This window comes from Cygnus atratus, chromosome 1, assembly GCF_013377495.2.
Source record: "Cygnus atratus isolate AKBS03 ecotype Queensland, Australia chromosome 1, CAtr_DNAZoo_HiC_assembly, whole genome shotgun sequence".
In the NCBI taxonomy this organism is placed as follows: Eukaryota; Metazoa; Chordata; class Aves; order Anseriformes; family Anatidae; genus Cygnus; species Cygnus atratus.
In genome coordinates this window covers 7,961,238-7,980,367 of record NC_066362.1, presented here as the reverse complement: position 1 = coordinate 7,980,367, position 19,130 = coordinate 7,961,238, and the positions used below count along the sequence as shown (strand labels likewise).

Below are 19,130 nucleotides of genomic sequence, written 5' to 3'. Positions count from 1 at the left end.
AACTGTTGGTCTAAAAACTGATGTTTATGGATCTGACCATTTAATATTTCTTATTCTATGATAGCTGAATTTCACCAAATAACTCTGAGTCTGAGTTAGAAGCAGACCTCTTTGTTTCAAGAAATAATGTGAAAGGTCATGATTGTGCATGCTGGGGGGAAAACATTGGATAATTTATTTGTACCCAATAAAAAGATAAGGACATTGATAATCTAACATAACTCTCCACATGCACAACTATTTCTCATTCAATCAAGTGAAATAGAGTTCTATTATTTGAGTTCTTTGCTTCTTCCATGTTCAAACAATGCAAAAAAAAAATCTGACAGATACAGACCTCTTGCCTTACCTGTTGGCAGTTGAGTTGGACTCTGTAAGCAGCCTGGTGGCTATGCTTCCCAAAGAGATAAAAAAGTCAGCTGCTGTTTTGACACTAATATTCTCTTTTTTTTTTTCTTTTCTCATTTTTTTTCCTTCACAGCTCCATTCAACCCTCCCAACGCTGCAGACAGTATGGTCAAATTTGATGCCTACGGAGATGGGATAGGCCGATACAACGTGTTCAACTTCCAGTACACTGGAGACAGATACTCCTACGTGAAGGTTGGTCACTGGGCAGAAACCTTGTCACTTGAGGTGGACTCCATCCACTGGTCGAGGAGCTCTGTCCCTGTCTCGCAGTGCAGTGACCCCTGTGCTCCTAACGAGATGAAGAATATGCAACCGGGAGACGTTTGCTGCTGGATTTGCATTCCCTGTGAAACATATGAGTACCTGGCTGATGAATTTACCTGTGCAGACTGCGGGCCAGGAAAATGGCCCACAGCTGACCTGACTGGCTGCTATGACCTACCAGAAGACTACATCAAGTGGGAAGATGCTTGGGCAATAGGTCCTGTTACCATTGCATGCCTGGGCTTTATCTGTACTTTTATGGTCATTGCAGTGTTTATCAAGCACAACAATACTCCCCTTGTCAAAGCCTCTGGCCGTGAACTATGCTACATATTGCTCTTTGGGGTCTTCCTGTCATACAGCATGACTTTCTTCTTCATAGCCAAGCCTTCTCCAGCTATCTGCACCCTGCGTCGTCTGGGGCTAGGAAGTTCTTTTGCTGTCTGCTACTCTGCCCTCCTGACAAAAACAAACTGCATAGCCAGAATATTTGATGGTGTTAAGAACGGTGCCCAAAGGCCAAAGTTCATCAGCCCCAGCTCTCAGGTCTTCATATGCCTGAGTCTCATTTTGGTACAGATTGTGGTGGTGTCTGTGTGGCTCATCTTGGAGGCCCCTGGCACCAGGAGGTACACTCTTCCTGAGAAGAGAGAGACTGTCATATTGAAATGCAATGTTAAAGATTCCAGTATGTTAATCTCCTTAACATATGATGTAATCCTCGTAGTTTTATGCACTGTGTATGCCTTCAAAACAAGGAAATGCCCAGAGAACTTCAACGAAGCCAAGTTTATCGGTTTCACAATGTATACAACGTGCATCATTTGGCTGGCCTTTCTCCCCATATTTTATGTGACATCCAGTGACTACAGAGTAAGTCTTTGGATATGTGTTTCCATAAATCATGTGCACCACTTTAGAGGACCCTGTCATCATTCATTCACTAATAGCTTCTCTCAACATCCTTTGTCCCCTGGATCCCTCGCAAACAAACTCTGTTTCAATGTTAATGTCCACCCAAGAATATTACAAAATTTTAGCTTATTTCTAAGAAAGATGGTCTCATTTTGAACTGTGTATGTATGTATGGGGATGGAAGTGATTAATACTATCAGTTTGATTGTGATAGAGACATAACATAGGAATTAAATATTCATACTAGTACATCAGTATGTGAAGCTATAGTCTCACCAGAAAAAACAAGATCACAAGCTAGAGTGAGTCATAATGAGTTATTTGGTGGAGGTGGGCCTTAAATTAAAAACTGAAGCAACTAGTCCCCTTCTTTTTTTGTTGTTGTTTTGTTTTATTTTTTGTTTTTAATTTCTAACAGATTTTATGCTTTAATATAGAACTTTTTAGTTTCTCTCCACTTTGTAGAAGATAAAACACATACCTCACTGAGCAGAAAATATTGGTCAGACTTCACCAACAACCTTAAAAAATACTAAATTGTTTAAATTGTCACATATTCTTGCAAAGCTTCAGGTTCAATAAGATTGTATTTTTGGACAGAAGGAAATTGTCTCAGAAAAAGATTCTGATCTGCTCCACTGGAAATCTCACAGTTATTATGATGTGAGAAGTGACTGATGGAGTTGGCCCCTACAACAAATTATACTGAATTAATTCAACTTTCTGTCCAGAAGAAGGGTAGGAGACTAACTTAGGGTGCAATTATTAACAGTAGTATGTACAAGAAATAGCATGTAAAACTGGAGATTTAATAATGACACTTAACATGCTTTTAGTGTGACCATCCTGAACCAGTATATTTAGTACTATTTTTCTCAGCTTAGGAAAGGTACTGAAAACCTCGAGAAAACAAGGGTAGATAACAAACAACCACAGTAAGACACGCAGAGTGACAGTAAAAGAGCTAAATATATTTAGTCTAGACAAGAGTAAACCCAGGGAGACGTGATCATAGACTATAAATAATTTCAAGGCAACAAAAAGAGAGAAAAGAATTATTCAGTCTCAGGAGAAGTTAGAATGGAGAGTAATGACTTGAAGCTAATGAAGGAAAAGTTTAAGGTGGGCACTGGGGAAAAGCTCCTGACACTCAAAGTAATCAGAAAGATAGACACAGAAGGAGGGTAATATTGGTGCAGACTGTCACACAAGTGGGCAGCACAGGCACTAATGGTCAAGAGGAGAATGATGATTGTTCAAGCAATATTTTTAGCCTCGTCTCCTGAGTGGGATTTTTCAGCAGCACCCATGGGGTTTTAATTTAAATAAAAGGTTCCAAATAAGCCAACTTGGGTCCTACTGAGATAACAGAAAATTAATTTGACACCTTTTTGATACTTTCATGACATGTCAGGAACTTTTTGAAAATCCCATTCCTTATGCCTACATTTTTAGCTTTCCTTTGAAAATCTCTCGTTTACTTTCCATGAAGTATCACATGTAGACTACAAATTAACCTGTGCCATCCTAATGTATACTGATACTGGTGGTATCACTAATGACCAGTCTTAGAAACATAATATTAGCAAAGAAAAAAGTAAATGCTGACTGGCGTGAGATTCATTGCTAGGACTCACCCTTCTGGAAAAAAGAGGGAGAACTCCTAGAAACGTATCCTTGGTGTTGGCCTCACTGTAGTTCAAAAATAACAATAAAGATAGATAGATAGATAGATAGATAGATAGATATAGTACTAATCCCTACCAGTAATGATGTGGAAATGTCCCTGTATGAACCCTGTATGAGAAGCACCAGAGAGCATGTTAGATGTGCTGGGATGGCATACATCTTTATGTCTTACAGATCTACCCACCAGAAAGTCCTGCTATTTAGTTAAGGCCTCCTCTACTTTGAGAAGGGTTTATGGTATAGCTGTGTTTTTTATTTCTAGACTAAGCTTGCTTATATTTTCTAGACCAATATTCTTTTTTCCCAGAATAAAATAAATTTTACCAGCAAATGAAATTCTGAGAGAAGAGTTTACAGTTGAACTCATGGTGATTCAATCATGAGGTCAGCTTTGGGATTTTTCCACACAAAATTTGTCTTCCCATAAGCACCAAGGTTGGAGAGGACCTCTCAAGATCGTCTCAACCAACCTTCCCTGCTCAGAGCAGAGTTACCTTCAGTGGGTTGCTCAGGACCGTGGCCAGTCAGGTGTTGAATATCTCCAAGGATGAAGACTCCACAGCCTCTGTGGGCAATCTGTACCAACGTTTGACCATCCTCATAGTTCCTTATGTTTAAATAGAATTTCCCTTATTTCATTTTGTGCCAATGGCCTTATGTCCTGTCACTGGGCACTACTGGGAAGGGTCTGGCTCCCTCTTCTTTTCTCCCACCATGAGGTACATATACACACTGATAAGATCCATCTCAGCCTTCTCTTCTCTGAGGCTGAGCAACTCCATCTCACTAGTGTCTCGCTAGCATTGAGAAGAGGGAAAGGAATGCTTCTCTTGACCTGCTGCCAACACTCTGCCTAATGCAGCCCAGGAGGCCATTGACCTACCCAGAGCTGCAAGGACACTTTGCTTGTTCATGATCAACTTGCTGTCCACCACGGCCCTCAGTACCTCCTCTGCAAAGCTGCTTTTCAGTTAGTTGGCTCACAGTTCATACTGGTACATGGAGTTATTCCACTCAAGCTGCAGGACTCTGCTTTTCACTTCAGTGAACTTCATGAGTTTCCTACCAGCCCATTTCTCCAGCTTGCTGAGGTCCTACTGAATCACAGCTATCTCATGTATCAACCACTCCTCCCAGTTCTGTTTCATTTCCAAACTTATTGAGGGTGCACTCGCACTCTGTCCCATCATCCCAGCTGTTAAGGAAGGTGTTAAGCTGCATTGGCCCTGGTATCATCCCCTTGGGTATGACACTATTGACTGACCTCTGGCTGGATTTTGTGCCACCGATCAAAAGCCTTTGAGCCAGCAGCCCAGTCAGTTTTCAGTCCACCTCATTGCCCACTTTTCTAGTTCTTCCTGCGTCAGCTTGTCAATGAGGAAGTTATGGGAGACATTGACAACTACGAGCTACTTTCTCATCACCCACACTGCCAGTCATTTTGTTGTAGAAGGAGATCAGGTTGGTTAAGCAGAAATCCTCCACCTTCTGCGGGGAAGAAGACCACCTCCCAGTCTTCCCCAGTCCTCCCCAGGCATCCCTGCAGCTCCAGCACTGCAGAGCTGTATCCTCCCTCAGGAGCTCAGTCTGGTTTGAGCCCTCTGACGTGCCAGGTTTAGTTGTCCCAGCTGGGGACCATGCCCTGCGGCACATCACCATCACTCAGCACACAAATATAGCCTTCAGCATCATTTCTAACCCTCTTCTGTGCACACTTCTGCATGCTGCTGAACCTGTTAGCTGCCCAGCTCTTACAGAGGGCTCCTCCCAGTGCCTGCAACACAAGTGCCCAACCTTCCTGGGGCACAAACTCCAGCACTCTTTGATCAAGGGCAGCTGACAGCTCCTTAGGAGCTGCTGGAGGTTGGTAGAAGTCACAGCTTCCTACAAGAATCCTTTTCCCAGCAGCAGCAAGACACCCTGATGTTCCTTGGAGACTTCCCAAGAATCCCTCAATGATCCCGGAACTAGTTCCCAGAAAGTCCCAGAAGCAGAACCCAGAAACTGCTGCATTTGGTGGCTGCACTCTCAGAAATTTAAATGAGAGCTTCTGGAAAAGATTATTTTTTTTTTTATGCAGAGGTCCACATTGATTTCATTGAGGCGTTATCCTTCAGAATCAAAGATACAAAGAAACCTGATGTGACTAATAAGCACACATATTTCACAGCAGCTCCAATACCTAGCACACTTGAGTGATTTTTTTTTTCACCCAATTACCTCAGACAAAACCTAAAGAAATGCAGATACACAGGAAGAGAAAAGTCTGGGAGTTAGATTGGTTATAATGAAATCGTGTGTCAGAATTTGCTATTGTATAAACAGTTTCTCCCTGCCTTTTCTTCACTTTCTCACTCCCCTGCCTGGGAGATCCTGCCTGCTCTAGCAGGATTGCCTTGGCTCTGCCAGCACTGGGGTCTGTGGGGCCAGGTTACACCTGGAGCCTCTGAATGACACGGGTTAAAAGACACCCTGGGGGGACTATTTTTATCCCAAACCATTTCACTGATCAGGTGTGTAATTGTGTCCGCACAGCTGAGCTACTCCCGAAGGCACAGACCATATCTTGAAAATACTGGATGGATGTTTGTTTTATTAGAAAACTCCTAGTCCTATTTCACCCGTACAGTGCATGGTTCAAGACCTGCTCAGAAGTGCTGGCAGAGGCCTGGGGACCAAAAACAGACTGGTGACCTAGAAAGTGCAATTGGGAATGTTAAGGTGTCCCTTTCTCTTGCTGTCCCTATAGGGTCTTCCATGATCCCTCCCCTCATGAGATCCGAGCATCTTTCCATTATACTTGCCACATCCACCTTTGGTGATTATTAATTATATGTGATAATTAATTATATGATCACACAAATTATACTCACTGCTGACAACACACATGGCGCTCTGTGGATATATAAAGCAACAAAGTCCATTCACTACTCCAATTTTCATTTTGCAACAACTATTTCTGACGAGGAGACGTGAGAAGCATTCCCACGGAAGAAGGCTAATCTCCAAGGACTGCAGGAGTGTGACTAAGGCAAAACGAGTCATGGATGTATGATCATTCAAATTAAGCAGTAGAGTTTATGGCAGTTTAATTCAACATCTTAATTAAGGAATCTGCTTGGAAGAAAAGAATATAAACTGAAAATGAGGCAGTAAACTGGCACCTAGTTGTGAAAAAAAGGAAGATAGACAGTGACAGAAAAGCTATGCTAACAAATGGCCCAAGACAACTACTCCGAAATCCTGTAGCATTCCAAACAATTCATTTCTCAGCCCAAGGGTTCCTGCCTCAAAGTCAGGGCACCTTTCAGGGTCAGCCTGGCAAATGTCACCAGTTCTCAGGCTTACTCAAATTCATACCTATGTCTCAGTAAGGGATTGATCAGGTTCTCTAATTAGGATGGAAACTGGAGGATAAAAGGGTTTCAAATGGATGTTTCTCATGAAGCATCAAATGTTACCCCACATGAAGCACTGTGCCTGCAGCCTGGTTTCCAGTGTAGCTGGCTTTGCTCAGTTGTAGCATTACAGGCTTTACAGAGGACTTCCTGATCAAGTTAGGAATCAACGGTATGGGGGTAAAAGAAAGAGACTGTTCTCACTCTTGTGCTTAGCTTAGCTGCACACTTGGTCAAGCACCCCTTGATAATATGCAGAGACACAGAGCACCATCAGCACCATGCAGCTCTGTTGTACAATCCTAGGATTGTGGAAGATAGGGATGAAACAGATGTTCGAGCCAGCCTGTACCAGTGCTGATTGTGATTCCTACTGTTGTATGATGATGATGCTTCTAACACTCTGAATCTCCGAGCTTTCCACACTGAAACCTGGCCCTTTGCCCCCGCTCTCTCCCAGGTACAGACCACCACCATGTGCATCTCCGTGAGTCTGAGCGGCTTTGTTGTGCTGGGCTGTCTGTTCGCACCCAAGGTGCACATCATCCTCTTCCAGCCCCAGAAGAATGTGGTCACTCACAGACTCCACCTCAACAGATTCAGTGTCAGTGGGACCGGGACCACTTACTCCCAGTGTAAGTAGCAAAACTGCTGCCTTTCTGTAAGGATCTGGGGTTGCAGTGGGTTGGGGTAAAGGCAAAGGATGCTTTTTCACCAGCAACAAAAAGTCTTTTGTAGGCATGGCTGTGTACCCCATGGAAGCATCTCTTTGTGTCTGGAGAGAAAAACTCCTCCTCCTCCCATGGGAATGAGCTCGGAGCCTGATCTAAAGCTTACTGAAGCCAGCAGAGAGCTTGCAGCGGGCTCTGACTTCAGCCTGTTCAGCACAAAGCAAGGAGGCCCCATTGCTTGCTGTCACTGTCACTCTGGCGGCAACACCAGGAACAGATTACCCTGGAGTATTCCCATCAAAATGACACTCTGGCAGGACCCGGGCCACAATGCAGCTCTCTCTCGATGCTTTTTATCACCTGACTTAAAAAGGAAAAGCTCCAATTCTGCAGCAAGCGCATACAAGGAATGCCAGAAACCATTTCTGTATGCTGAGTGTAAGCAACACCCTTTGTAAATGCCACAGAAGGGAAAAGCAACTGGTGCTGGGCTGCAAGGAGAGCTCACCTGCTCAGCCTCCCTCCTTCCCTGTGCCTTCATCCCAAGTAGATTCATGTCTGTGATCTTGTTATGAGGCTGTCACTCTTCTTCTGGGTGTGTTATTCAGAGATTTTTAGGGGTTAAAAAAATAGGTCACATATATGTGTGTTTTTTTTTCCTTGTCAAACTTAACGAGGCAAGGATGGGAGCACACAGCACCTTGTTCACAGAGCTCTGCAGACAGCATGCCTAACCTGGAGAGCTGGTTGAAAAACACACTGCAGCTAGAGAGAGGCGAGGTATAAGAGAGAGAAGAAAGTGGGGACGCACAGAGCAAGGCTTGCCAGGAAGTTCACGCTAACCTAGCCTCAGGTTTTTGAGTGTGACTTAAATTTCAAAATTTTCTAGAAATATTTGGTATAACAAGCTTCAGACAGAATGTGGAAGGAGCTATAGACCCTGCAGTGTGTCAGGTGGGCAGGGATGAGGAGGTAAAGGGAACCCAGCCATCCCTGCCTCTCCCTTCCCAAACCACTCTGTGCCAGGCATGCCCGGGGTCCCTTAAAAAGAGATAGCAGCCATGTGGCCCTGCACATCCTCCATCTCATCCAGCCCAGGCTCCAGAAACTAAATTTATTTACTATTTCTGAAAACTTAAATAAAGAGAGATGAAATGACCCTAAGTGTCCAAAGTGCAGAGCACTCCCAAAGGGGCTGGACTTGCAAGACCCATGGTTTCCCAAAAACCTTTAGAAGTTTGGCCCTCTGACAAAATGGTAAGTCTCGTATGATTATTTTTGTCCCTTACGGATTTTGTAAAGATTTTTTTTTTCTGACATATATATATATTTAATTCCCTCATATTATTAAATAAGATAAGTCAGAAATCATTTTGATTCATGGACAATTTTGCACAGGACTGCATTTTGGAATTTGATTTTTTTTATTATGGCAATGGCTGGATAATATGGGTATGTATGTGTGCATGCATGCAACTGAGAGATCCTCAGTGCATACCTTTAGATTAAGAGCTCACTTTTTCAAGTTTGTAAATATCTTTAAGACATTAATGGAAGTATAAAGATCAAGCCTTAAATACTTTTGCACTCACACCTTTCCATTTATTTAAGTTTTTAATGCATTTTTTTTAACTGTGTAGTCATTCATAAACCTCCAAAACTATTGTCTTCCAAATGGATTCTAATCCATACCACGGCCCTTTCCATGCCTGTTACAAGCCTACTTCTATCTGCACCCTGTTCATCACTGGGTACGTTCCTTCAGTGGCAGCAGGAGGAGAGTGAGACAACATCAATAACCACGCAGCATCTATTCAAAAAAAAAAAAGGAATCTGAAATATTCCTCTCATCAGTCCCAGAGCTGTCAGCTTGTTTTTCCTTTGGTCTTGATGGTGTTTTCTTCAGTCAGAAACTGCTTAATATGAGGCTGATCAAAATTAGCTGCAGGGCATTCTGGTGTCAGCAACGTCCAAACAGCCAGTTCTTGTTCATTATCAGAGCTTCAGAGAACAGGAGATTCCCCTACACCCTTATGCAGCTCAGTTGCCTGAACGGGTAGTGTGTTTCTTACCCCCATGGCCTCCCATCTCTGCTGGCTAGGGGCTGCCACCACCTCCTCACTCTATCAGTCATTAATGCCATGAGCTGAGGGGGCCACGAACAGCAAGTGACTCGCTGAGACTTTTAAGAAGTAGGATATATGTGTATGTAGGTACATGACATGCTCTGAAATGTTTATTTATATCCATACACATTTATTTGGATCTGGAATTTCACCTTTGGCAGAGCACAAATTCTGCTTCCCCCATCCAGAGTTTTGCCCAGTTTTCCTGGGGACTGTTTTATGGGGCACAGGAAAGGTGTTTCCATAAGGTAGGCGATCAGCACTCATAAACCTTCCTAGAGAACTCAGGACTGATTTAAGCACCTACATGGTGGGGGCTGAGCTTTTACAGCCAGAAGGTGTCATTACCTCCATTTATGTCCCCATGGAGAGCTGTACGCAGACGTCAGCTCCTCCAGGTGTCCTCCACAGGGGTCAGAAGAACTGAAACTACTGTTTACAGCCAAGCTGGTAAATTTTCTCTCTCATAACTTCTTTGCCCAGCCCTAGCTCCAAACGAGCGCTAATATATGGCTTTTATACATAATTAACTCACAGCTGTCCAGTTATGAGCATAAGTAGAGGAAGTTGCACCCAGCAAGTTTGAGTCTGCCTGACTGTATAGGTATGGTGCAAGGTGCCTATGGTGGTGTTGAGCTCTTGTGGTTTTGCCCTGAGTCTTTTTCTTGGATTATCCAATCAAAATTGAAGGGCTTCTGGAAAAGAGGAGATCAAAAGAGAACAACTTTTTAGCTGGGCAGATAGTGATAGGACAAGGGGGAATGGTTTTAAACTAAAAGAGGGGAGATTTCGATTAGCTATAAGGAAGAGATTCTTCACTCAGAGGGCAGTGAGGCCCTGTCCCAGGCTGCCCAGAGGAGCTGTGGCTGCCCCATCCCTGGCAGTGCCCAAGGCCAGGCTGGATGGGGCTTTGGGCAGCCTGGGCTGGTGGGAGCTGTCCCTGCCCATGGCAGGGGGTGGCACTGGAGCAGCTTTGAGGTTCCTTCCAACCCAAACCATTCTGGGATTCTATGAAAAGCATGAACTGCAGGCACATCAAGACTTCTGGTCTTGTCTTACATTTCTGCATGGCCTGAACACAAGGCAAAATGGAGCTGAGGTGTCCCTAGCAGGTTCACCGATCTTTCAGGAGACCCCTCACTTGCTACATGGCATGAAGCTCAGAACTCTACAGTGCCAGTGCTTAAGATCGCCAAGGTTTGTAAGGAAAAGTAAAATCTTTTGTTCAGACAACTGAGAGAGCTGGACACTCAGTGTGAACCCTTTACTCCACCCGGCAGAGTTAATACCTGCCTGCCGGCACTACAAGAGAAGCGCTTTCACATGCTGTGAAAGCCTGGGGACTGAAAAAGCAAGGCCACTTGTTCCTCGCCTACCACCATATTTCTCTGTCCAGTTTTGGCATCCTCCTGACCCACTTACTGTGCTATTCATACTCTTTAGTGGGCTGGACTTCAAAGAACCCCTGAAGCTAAAAAAGTTCTGGGTGGGCGACTGATGTTGATAGAAGCTAAATGTTTTTGCCTGTAGTCGTACTGGAGAAGAATTAGGGTTTGAAACAAGTCTCCTAAGTAGTACGGATTTTTCTGTTTGCCTACAGTAAGCGGTAATAAAAATAACAATAAGAAAAACTTCAGGTCAGTGTACTGCCAGAATACCTCCAGTTAAAAACTGAATATAGAACCTGATAGCTAATTATCATAAAATCCTGGACTTGATGTCCTGTCCCCTTCTACCTACAGATTTCAGCATAGACACAAGCTGTGAAAGATGAAATTCCATCTACCTACTTCAGAGTCAGGGCTCATTCTTGCTTCTTCTGCTTATTAGGGGCACGCCCCACTCTCTGAGTAACAGATTAGTCCAGGGGTGCCTCTAAATTTGTCATGTTAAAGCAGTTCTATTTTCCATGAAATATTTACCCCATCGATGAAAGAATTAGAAATAGGAGTTTATTTGAAGAAATAATGATCTATTTTGAAAACGATGCTGAGAGTATTTAGAGAACCAGTCTGCAACCAAGACTGCAGCCAGCACCAGTTTTGGAAGAGTGAGCATGCCCTTGTCAGCTACGTAAATTGCTTTTTACACTGGATGATTGAGTTTACTAAGTCATTGCTTGCTGTGTGTTTTCTTTGATGAAGGCATCACATTTCTAGGGGTCACTGTTATCATTAACCTAATGTATCTTTCAAAAAACAGCTTTAAGGTGCTGTAAGCAGAGATGTCACAGAGCATCGGAAAACACATTCCTGATGCCCAGGGGATAATTTTTACAAAGATGGACAAACCAGCTTGCTTTTGAATTAAAAACCACCTGTCTTTGGCAGAACGGTAATATATCCTACAGTCAAAATACAACTACATTTAGAAACAGATTCTGCTACTCAGGTTCAATTGTCATATCACTGAAGCAATGAAAATTTGTTGAAAAAAGCATTAGACAATATAGATAGATAAGGGAAACAGAATTTAGCCCTTACCTCTGGATGCACATTGGAGCCTGATCCAGAGATCCTAGAAATCAAGGGGATTATGGCCACAAAATATTCTGGAACTAAGTGAGAAATAATTATGCTTTCAAATTCAGGTATTCAAAAACTTCTTTATTCCATCCAATATGCACATAGAATTTTTTTGTTGTTGTTGTTATTAAAAAATACATTAACACACAGCCCTAATGTGTGGAGGTGGATTCTCTCCTGGATTTAAAAATGCATATGTTTTATTTCAGGAACGTAGGATCAGACTTTATAATTTCGTGCCAAGAAGAAATGAAAAATCCACAGGCTCACGTTTTACTCTACAAAGACACCTTTGCACCACTCAAGCTACATTAGCTCACATTACCATGCAACATGCTGTAATGTGAGACCTGGTGGCCCAGAATCATAAAAAAAAAAAAAAGGAAAAAAAAAAAATTCATGCATCTTATTCAGACACTTCTTAGTGAAGCTTAGTCACCCTAAGTTCTCTCAACACTCAGCAGAGAGGAATCAGGTTCCTCCAGAGGGTGCCTCAGCCTCAGATCTGAATTACCTCGTAGAGGTGCAAGCACACCTCCAGCAGCCCCACGGCTGACACAGTCACCTCTGCCCATGACTCGTCATGGTCATCTTGGTTAAATTGGGTGAGATGGTCCAGATGGTCCAGATCCTAATCCTATGCGTTGTGATTCTCTGTCGCCCCCAAAGTCAGTTGATTTTCTCCTCTCTTTCTCTTTCAGCATCTGCTAGTATGTACGTACCGACCGTCTGCAACGGAAGGGAAGTCCTGGACTCCACCACCTCATCTCTGTGATTGTGACTTGCGGTTCAGTTCTTGAGTTTTTAGACTGTTAGGCAAAATTTTGCACATGTTGTGCACTCCAGAAACACCAGAAGACAAAAGAAAACAAAACAAGACTAGTACCTTTTTTTAGAAACAGTGTAATAAATTATTTTTGAGGATTGTACAGTATATAGTGATGTTCTGGAACTTTTTAGACTGATTTTAGCCCTTCTGTTGTTAACGGTTGTAAGGGACGTGTAAATAGCCATGGTTCACAATGTGCATCGTCCTGCAGTAAGGGAGTGATTTGTTGCAAGCACAGTTGCAATGTTAGGTGACTTCTTTCCTACAAAATTTTTTTGTAGCTCCTTGTTGTAATTAACTTAGACTGCATTTCTATGTTGTATATTACAGTTACCTTACGTGTAACAGGTTGGTTTTCTCAGCACAAAACAGCAGTATTAATGTAAAGGCACCAATAATAAAGAGATAAAAGTTTTTCAGCATGGTTTCATTTTTGTTTCTTCCTCCCTCAAGGTCATCACGCACCTGAGGGGTCCTCCCTAAACACCAGGGGAGGTAGAAAGGATAAAAAGCCTACAGTTTAAGCATGTATGTGTACACTTAGGTGTGTATGAGTGTGTTCCTGTGTTACTAAATCCACTGCACATAATCTGTGCTTGTGATGGATGCTTTGTCAGGGCCAAGTACAAATTTCCTCTCCTTAAAAACATATAGTAATAAAAAAGCACATTATTAAAGCATCTCAAGTGCTTCTCTTGTTTTTAAAATGCAGGATAATTTCCAAAAGTGAAAATGTCTAATTGCATCTCAGTGAGGTATTAGCAAAAAAAAATTTTGATTACTGGTTCACCCATTTGGCATGATTTAAATCCGTTATGCACAGAGTAGACTGGTAGCATATAAAAAGCAGAGAGATTTTAGATTAGGTTGGCAAAGAGAGAGAAGAAAATCTGTCAGAAAATTACCTAAGACTGTTTTATACCTCCAGCCAAAACAAAGCTGGTTCTGTTTGCCTGCATCACCGGTGCCGTGAAAGTTAATTGGAGCGCTACGGAGACCAAAAAAAGTTACAAAAGAGAAATGTAGGAGACCTTTGCATTCAAACCAAACAATCCAAAACACACAAACACACACACACACACACACACACACACACACACACACACACACAGAGTGGCTACTGAGAGGACTGCAAAATACGCTTAAAGTCTGGCTTTTATAGCTTCTCTCTGCAAGCCACGCTCACTCTATTGAAACAATCTGAAATCCTCCATTCTGCTCGGTCCAGTAAGTCATTAAGGAAACAAACACACCTTTGATTAATGTGTCTGGGCATATTTACCTAAGGGCTTGTTCCCGTTGATCTCATTCCAGCTAAGGTCAATAGCAAAAGTCGCATTGACTTCAAAGGCAACACCACTCAGGCTTGAAAGGCAGAGACTAGAGATACATGGTGTTGGATGCAGAAGTTCTCTGGAGCCCAATTCTCCTTCATTTTCAGAGGTTTTTACACATTTCTGGAATGGTGCAAGTCTTAAGGGCTGAACCAGCAAAGGAAATATTATTTTGAATGCAAAAATTAAACACAGAGGTTCTTAAAATTCCTACTCACAGGTAGATGAATAATTCTTTTGCATACCCATGTGTTCACCAGTGAGGACGTCTTGGGCAGTGGCATTCATGGGAGTTTTGTATGCTCTTTTTTAGACTAAGAGGCAGTTCACAGTACGGCAAAAGGTCAAAGTGTCTGATCATAATGTGCTTGCATCAACATCATCTTTATGAGCATCTTAAAAATGCCCAAGGCAGAGAGAATTTCTTCTCAGTTTTTATGGGAAGCAACAATCAGGGTCAGATCTACTTCACCTAACACCCACTGCATAGAATATAGATAACTACCTATGAGACAGTCAACCTCCCTTTGTGGACAGAAGTGGGCTCAAGTCCCCTAACTTACCTTGGATTGCTACTTTAGACTGAGATAAATCTCTCTAAGCAAGGTCTAACACAGCTAGTTCAGATCACAAAATTTACACCAAAAATAAAGGCATTGTGTCAGATGAACCACACCCCTAAAATCTAAATTGGCATCATTGAAGCTAATTTATAGCAGGTGAGGATCTTATTGTCCCTGAGTTTTCATTCATTTCAATAGCACTATTGAGAAAATGACCTAATGTCTGTCAGAACACGTTATGAATACTAAGGGGGTTTGAAAGCCACTTGCTTGTGGGTTTTTCACACACACACACACAAAAAAAAAAAAAAAAAAGCACGTGGCCTTCTGGAGTTCCAGCCCCATTTAATGTTCCAGATATTCCTGTATTTCACTTGGTTTGTTTTTTGAAAGCTTTTTACAGCTTTCTGTTGGATGTCCACAGTTGCAGGTTATGTGATATTGCCCGATGCTTCAAATAATCCAGTTTCAAAACACAGGGAAAAAAAAGGAAAACATCAAAGTCTGGCAAAACCTTTGCACACTGCACTGGCATCAAAATCTCCTGAAAGGAGATGTCCTGAAAGGGCAATTTTATTCTTATTATTGCTGTTATTGTTATTATTATTGCTTTTATTATTGTTATTATTTCTGTTGTTTCACGCCATCATTTGAGTTTGTCTATTTTAAACAATATCCATTCTTTGTTTCCATTTATATAAAACCTCATTTTATAGTATAAAACCCTTTTGGTCTCTTTAGTGCTCCCATCATAGAATCTCCGAATGGTTTGGGTCAGAAGGGACCTGCCCTGGTTCCTTACAGAGCCCATGGGATCCCCAGGCACCTTGGCTCTGAGCAGGGGGAAATGCTGGGGATGAGAGTGAGGCTTAACCCAGTGTCTGTGGTGCCTATGGAGGCTGCAGACAAGTTTCATTTCTCATTCAAAAGACAAAATCTTACAGCACCTTAGCTCACTGATACAAATCATAAAGGTCTGTGCAGAAATGTCTGAATAGCTGATCATGTTGTAGTTATTGCTTGAACGGAGAAATAAGACAAAAAAATCATCACAGGTCGATCTGAAGTAAAAGGGATTTGTTTTTGGTGGTGGTGGTGGTGGTGTTCTTTTTTTATTATTATTAGGTAGGAGAGGTGTTTCTTTTAAAGTCCTGACTGAAGTTTGAAAACAAAAACAAAATCCACTGAAGCAAAACAAAACATTTTATTTTGTCTTCAAGTGATTGTATTTCCTAAACTAATTGGATACAACAGGTTTTAGTCATAGTCAAAGAAATTCCAAAAGGAATTCCAAAATTCTTTTCAAATTGAAAAACTCTAATACCTGTTTCAAAATGATCAAATCCTACTTTAAAAATACGTCCTCCTTGAACAACCCAAAAATCAGTGCAAAATGTCCAGAAGATATTCATAGAATCATAGAATATCCTGAGTTGGAAGAGACCCATAAGGATCATCAAGTCCAACTCCTGGCACTGCACAGGTCTACCCAAAAATTCAGACCAGGTGACTAAGTGCACAGTCCAATCGCTTCTTAAATTCAGACAGGCTTGGTGCAGTGACTACTTCACTGGGGAGCCTGTTCCAGTGTGCAACCACCCTCTCGGTGAAGAACCTCTTCCTGATGTCCAGCCTAAACCTCCCCTGCCTCAGCTTGACACCATTACCGCGGGTCATATCACTGGTGATTAAGGAAAATAGGTCGGCACTTGCCCCTCCACTCCCCCTGCTGAGGAAGCTGTAGACCGCAATGAGGTCCCCCCTCAGCCTCCTCTTCTCCAGGCTGAACAGGCCCAGTGACCTCAGTCGCTCCTCATATGTCTTCCCCTCTAGGCCCTTCACCATCTTCGTCGCCCTCCTCTGGACACTTTCCAACAGTTTAATGTCCTTTTTGTACTGTGGTGCCCAGAACTGCACACAGTACTCGAGGTGAGGCCGCACCAGCGCAGAGCAGAGCGGGACAATCACTTTCCTCAACTGACTAGTAATGCCGTGCTTGATGCACCCCAGGAACATATTAGTTCCACCTAGAAGTCTGAGCTCTGGTTAAAAACTTTTCTGATGCAACCCTTCACACAATTAGTACACTTAGAGAAAAGGGGACCAAAATAACCCCAAAGCTCATCAGGCTGATTTCCATGATGTCCTTCCCTACTCGTTAGCATTTACAGTTTGCAGGAAGAAAGGCTGACGTTATATATCCAGAGCCACCACAAAGCTTCTCAGCAACACAGGCAAAAACTCAGTTTTGTCACTGCAAGGAGAAAAGAGGCCAAAGCCAGCCTGGGCTGTTCTGAGTGGTATGAAATGACATTTTCATAGCGAGAGACCCCCCTCTCCTTCCTTTTCCCACCTGTTATTGCTGAGTGTGACACCCCATGGCATGGAATATCCCTTTGGTCAGTTTAGGTCAGCTGCCCTCGTGATGTCCCCTCCCCACCTCTTGCCCACCCACAACCTGCTGGCTCTGGGGGGTTTGGGAAATTAACTCTATCCCAGTCAGACCCACAACCTCACTGGCTTTTAGGTGCTGTTAGAGCACCAGACAGTTCACAGGACTTTAGAGATTTCTTCCTGATGAGGTCCAACGTTGTATACGCCCAAACATGGTGGCAGCTGATGACCAAGTCATTTTTCATGCATCCCTCTTCCCTGCTACACATACCCAGTGTGGGCAGAGCCAACCAGGTGTCTGGGGATGTCACCATCTGTAGTGACACACACCCTATATTTTAGGATGATCCTGACGTGGCAATTTTTATTTCTGTTCCTATCTCCTTGCATGTTTGCCAATGAAGCACTGTTCCCACGCATTTCGAAGCAACAAGAAATAGAAACAAGGGATTCAGTGAAAGATGTATACAAGGGGAAAGACAGAGAGAATACCACCAAAGATAAGCAGAACTTCCCAAGTTTTCTCTTAAGGTTATCGTTACCTAGAACACCAATTGAAGTCCTTCATGCTTCATGACACAGACCAATCAGTGGCATTCCTTGCTTTGGAAGAAATGCCTTTGTCATTGGCACATCAGCACCCACTGTAGCTGCTTTTACTCTGGCATTGAAGCATATGTTGTGGCCACTGCTGGAGCAGTCAACAAATGTTGGCTCCTAAATGGCAACATCTTCTATCTTGCCTGCTTACAGTCAAGTATCTCCATTATCTGGCAGGACAGGCCAAAAAAAAAAAATAATAATAATAATAATAAAAAAACTTTCCCCTTTAATAATGAAGGATCCCAAAACTGCTTAAAGAGAAAATCCTCTCTTTGAACAAAGATGACGGCTCCTTGAAGCTACTCAATAACTTTTCATTGTGGATCTAAGACACTTAATTTTCCCGAAACCTAGACTCTAAATCAATCGTGTTATATATTACAAACATCAACCAACTTAATCAGAACCAAGTTAGAATACATTCTTTGCACATTTTCCCCCCAGCAAGTGCTGTCACAGCTAAGACAATAACATTCTGTTTAATTTGCCAATAATTTATATGGCAAAACCACTAAAATGTGCTTAATCCTTGAAGAGATTCAGTTGCTTGACTCCAGATTTCAAAGAAAAGCATGCAAATGCAGCAACAAAATGCATTCCGTTTAATCAACTGAACACATAACAGACTGATTCACATTGTTTTATGGCATCAAATAACAGTTTCTGATGTGATTCCATGTGGGAGAAACGGGGAAGGTTTCTGCAAGTATATTTTGGCAGGGTACTAGGAGAGGTCCCAGACAGCTGATTTCTTAATGAAGTGTTAAAGGTTTCCAAAATTTAACTCTCATAGGAAAATAAAAACTTCCCCTCCCTACTATGTCTTTAACAGAAAGAAAAGACCGCAAAAATCAGCTAAGTATGCCAGTTTTAACTCACTTAATTGCTAGAAAATGTAATTTCCTTATTTTAAGGTAAATACAGTATTTGTTTGTATCCCACTATGTTAGTACTGCAGCAGATAAGCTATTAGGTTGCCAGGAAAAAAAAAAAAAAAAAAAAAAAGAACAATATCAGGACAAACCATTTGGAAGCAGAGCTGAGAAGGGTCATCCAGCAAAGTCTATCGGAGCTGACAAAAATTGACACTTTTTATTTCAGTCAGAAAATAAAAGGGAAAGGGAAGGGAACCAAACAAACCCTCTGTGGTTTTAAGTAAAATGAAATATAGTTCAGAATAATTAAGGCATTTTTACAGTACAGAGATATGAAGGAAGAAATGTTATTCTAGAGAATGAACTGCAATGTGTCTGGGAAAACATATGGAGAGAGAAGGGGAAAAAATTAAAAGAGATGTAGACACATTCAGTATGGTGGCAGCAAAAAGTTCTAGCCACAACTGCAAGCTGGCAATGCTCAGAAAAGGTTGTAGTTCCACCAAAACACCTCAAGTCTGAAATTTCAAATA

General features: G+C 42.3%; 1 protein-coding gene across 1 annotated transcript in view; it reads left to right on the top strand.

Moving 5' to 3' along the window:
• Positions 1-12,774, top strand: part of GRM3 (glutamate metabotropic receptor 3) — a 44,483-nt gene extending 31,709 nt beyond the window's left edge. The window contains exons 3-5 of the mRNA XM_035549390.1: positions 482-1,548; positions 7,138-7,312; positions 12,701-12,774. Of these exons, the coding sequence (XP_035405283.1) occupies positions 482-1,548; positions 7,138-7,312; positions 12,701-12,774 (1,316 nt within the window). The remainder of the gene's footprint in view (positions 1-481; positions 1,549-7,137; positions 7,313-12,700) is intronic.
• Positions 12,775-19,130: the final 6,356 nt, after the last annotated feature.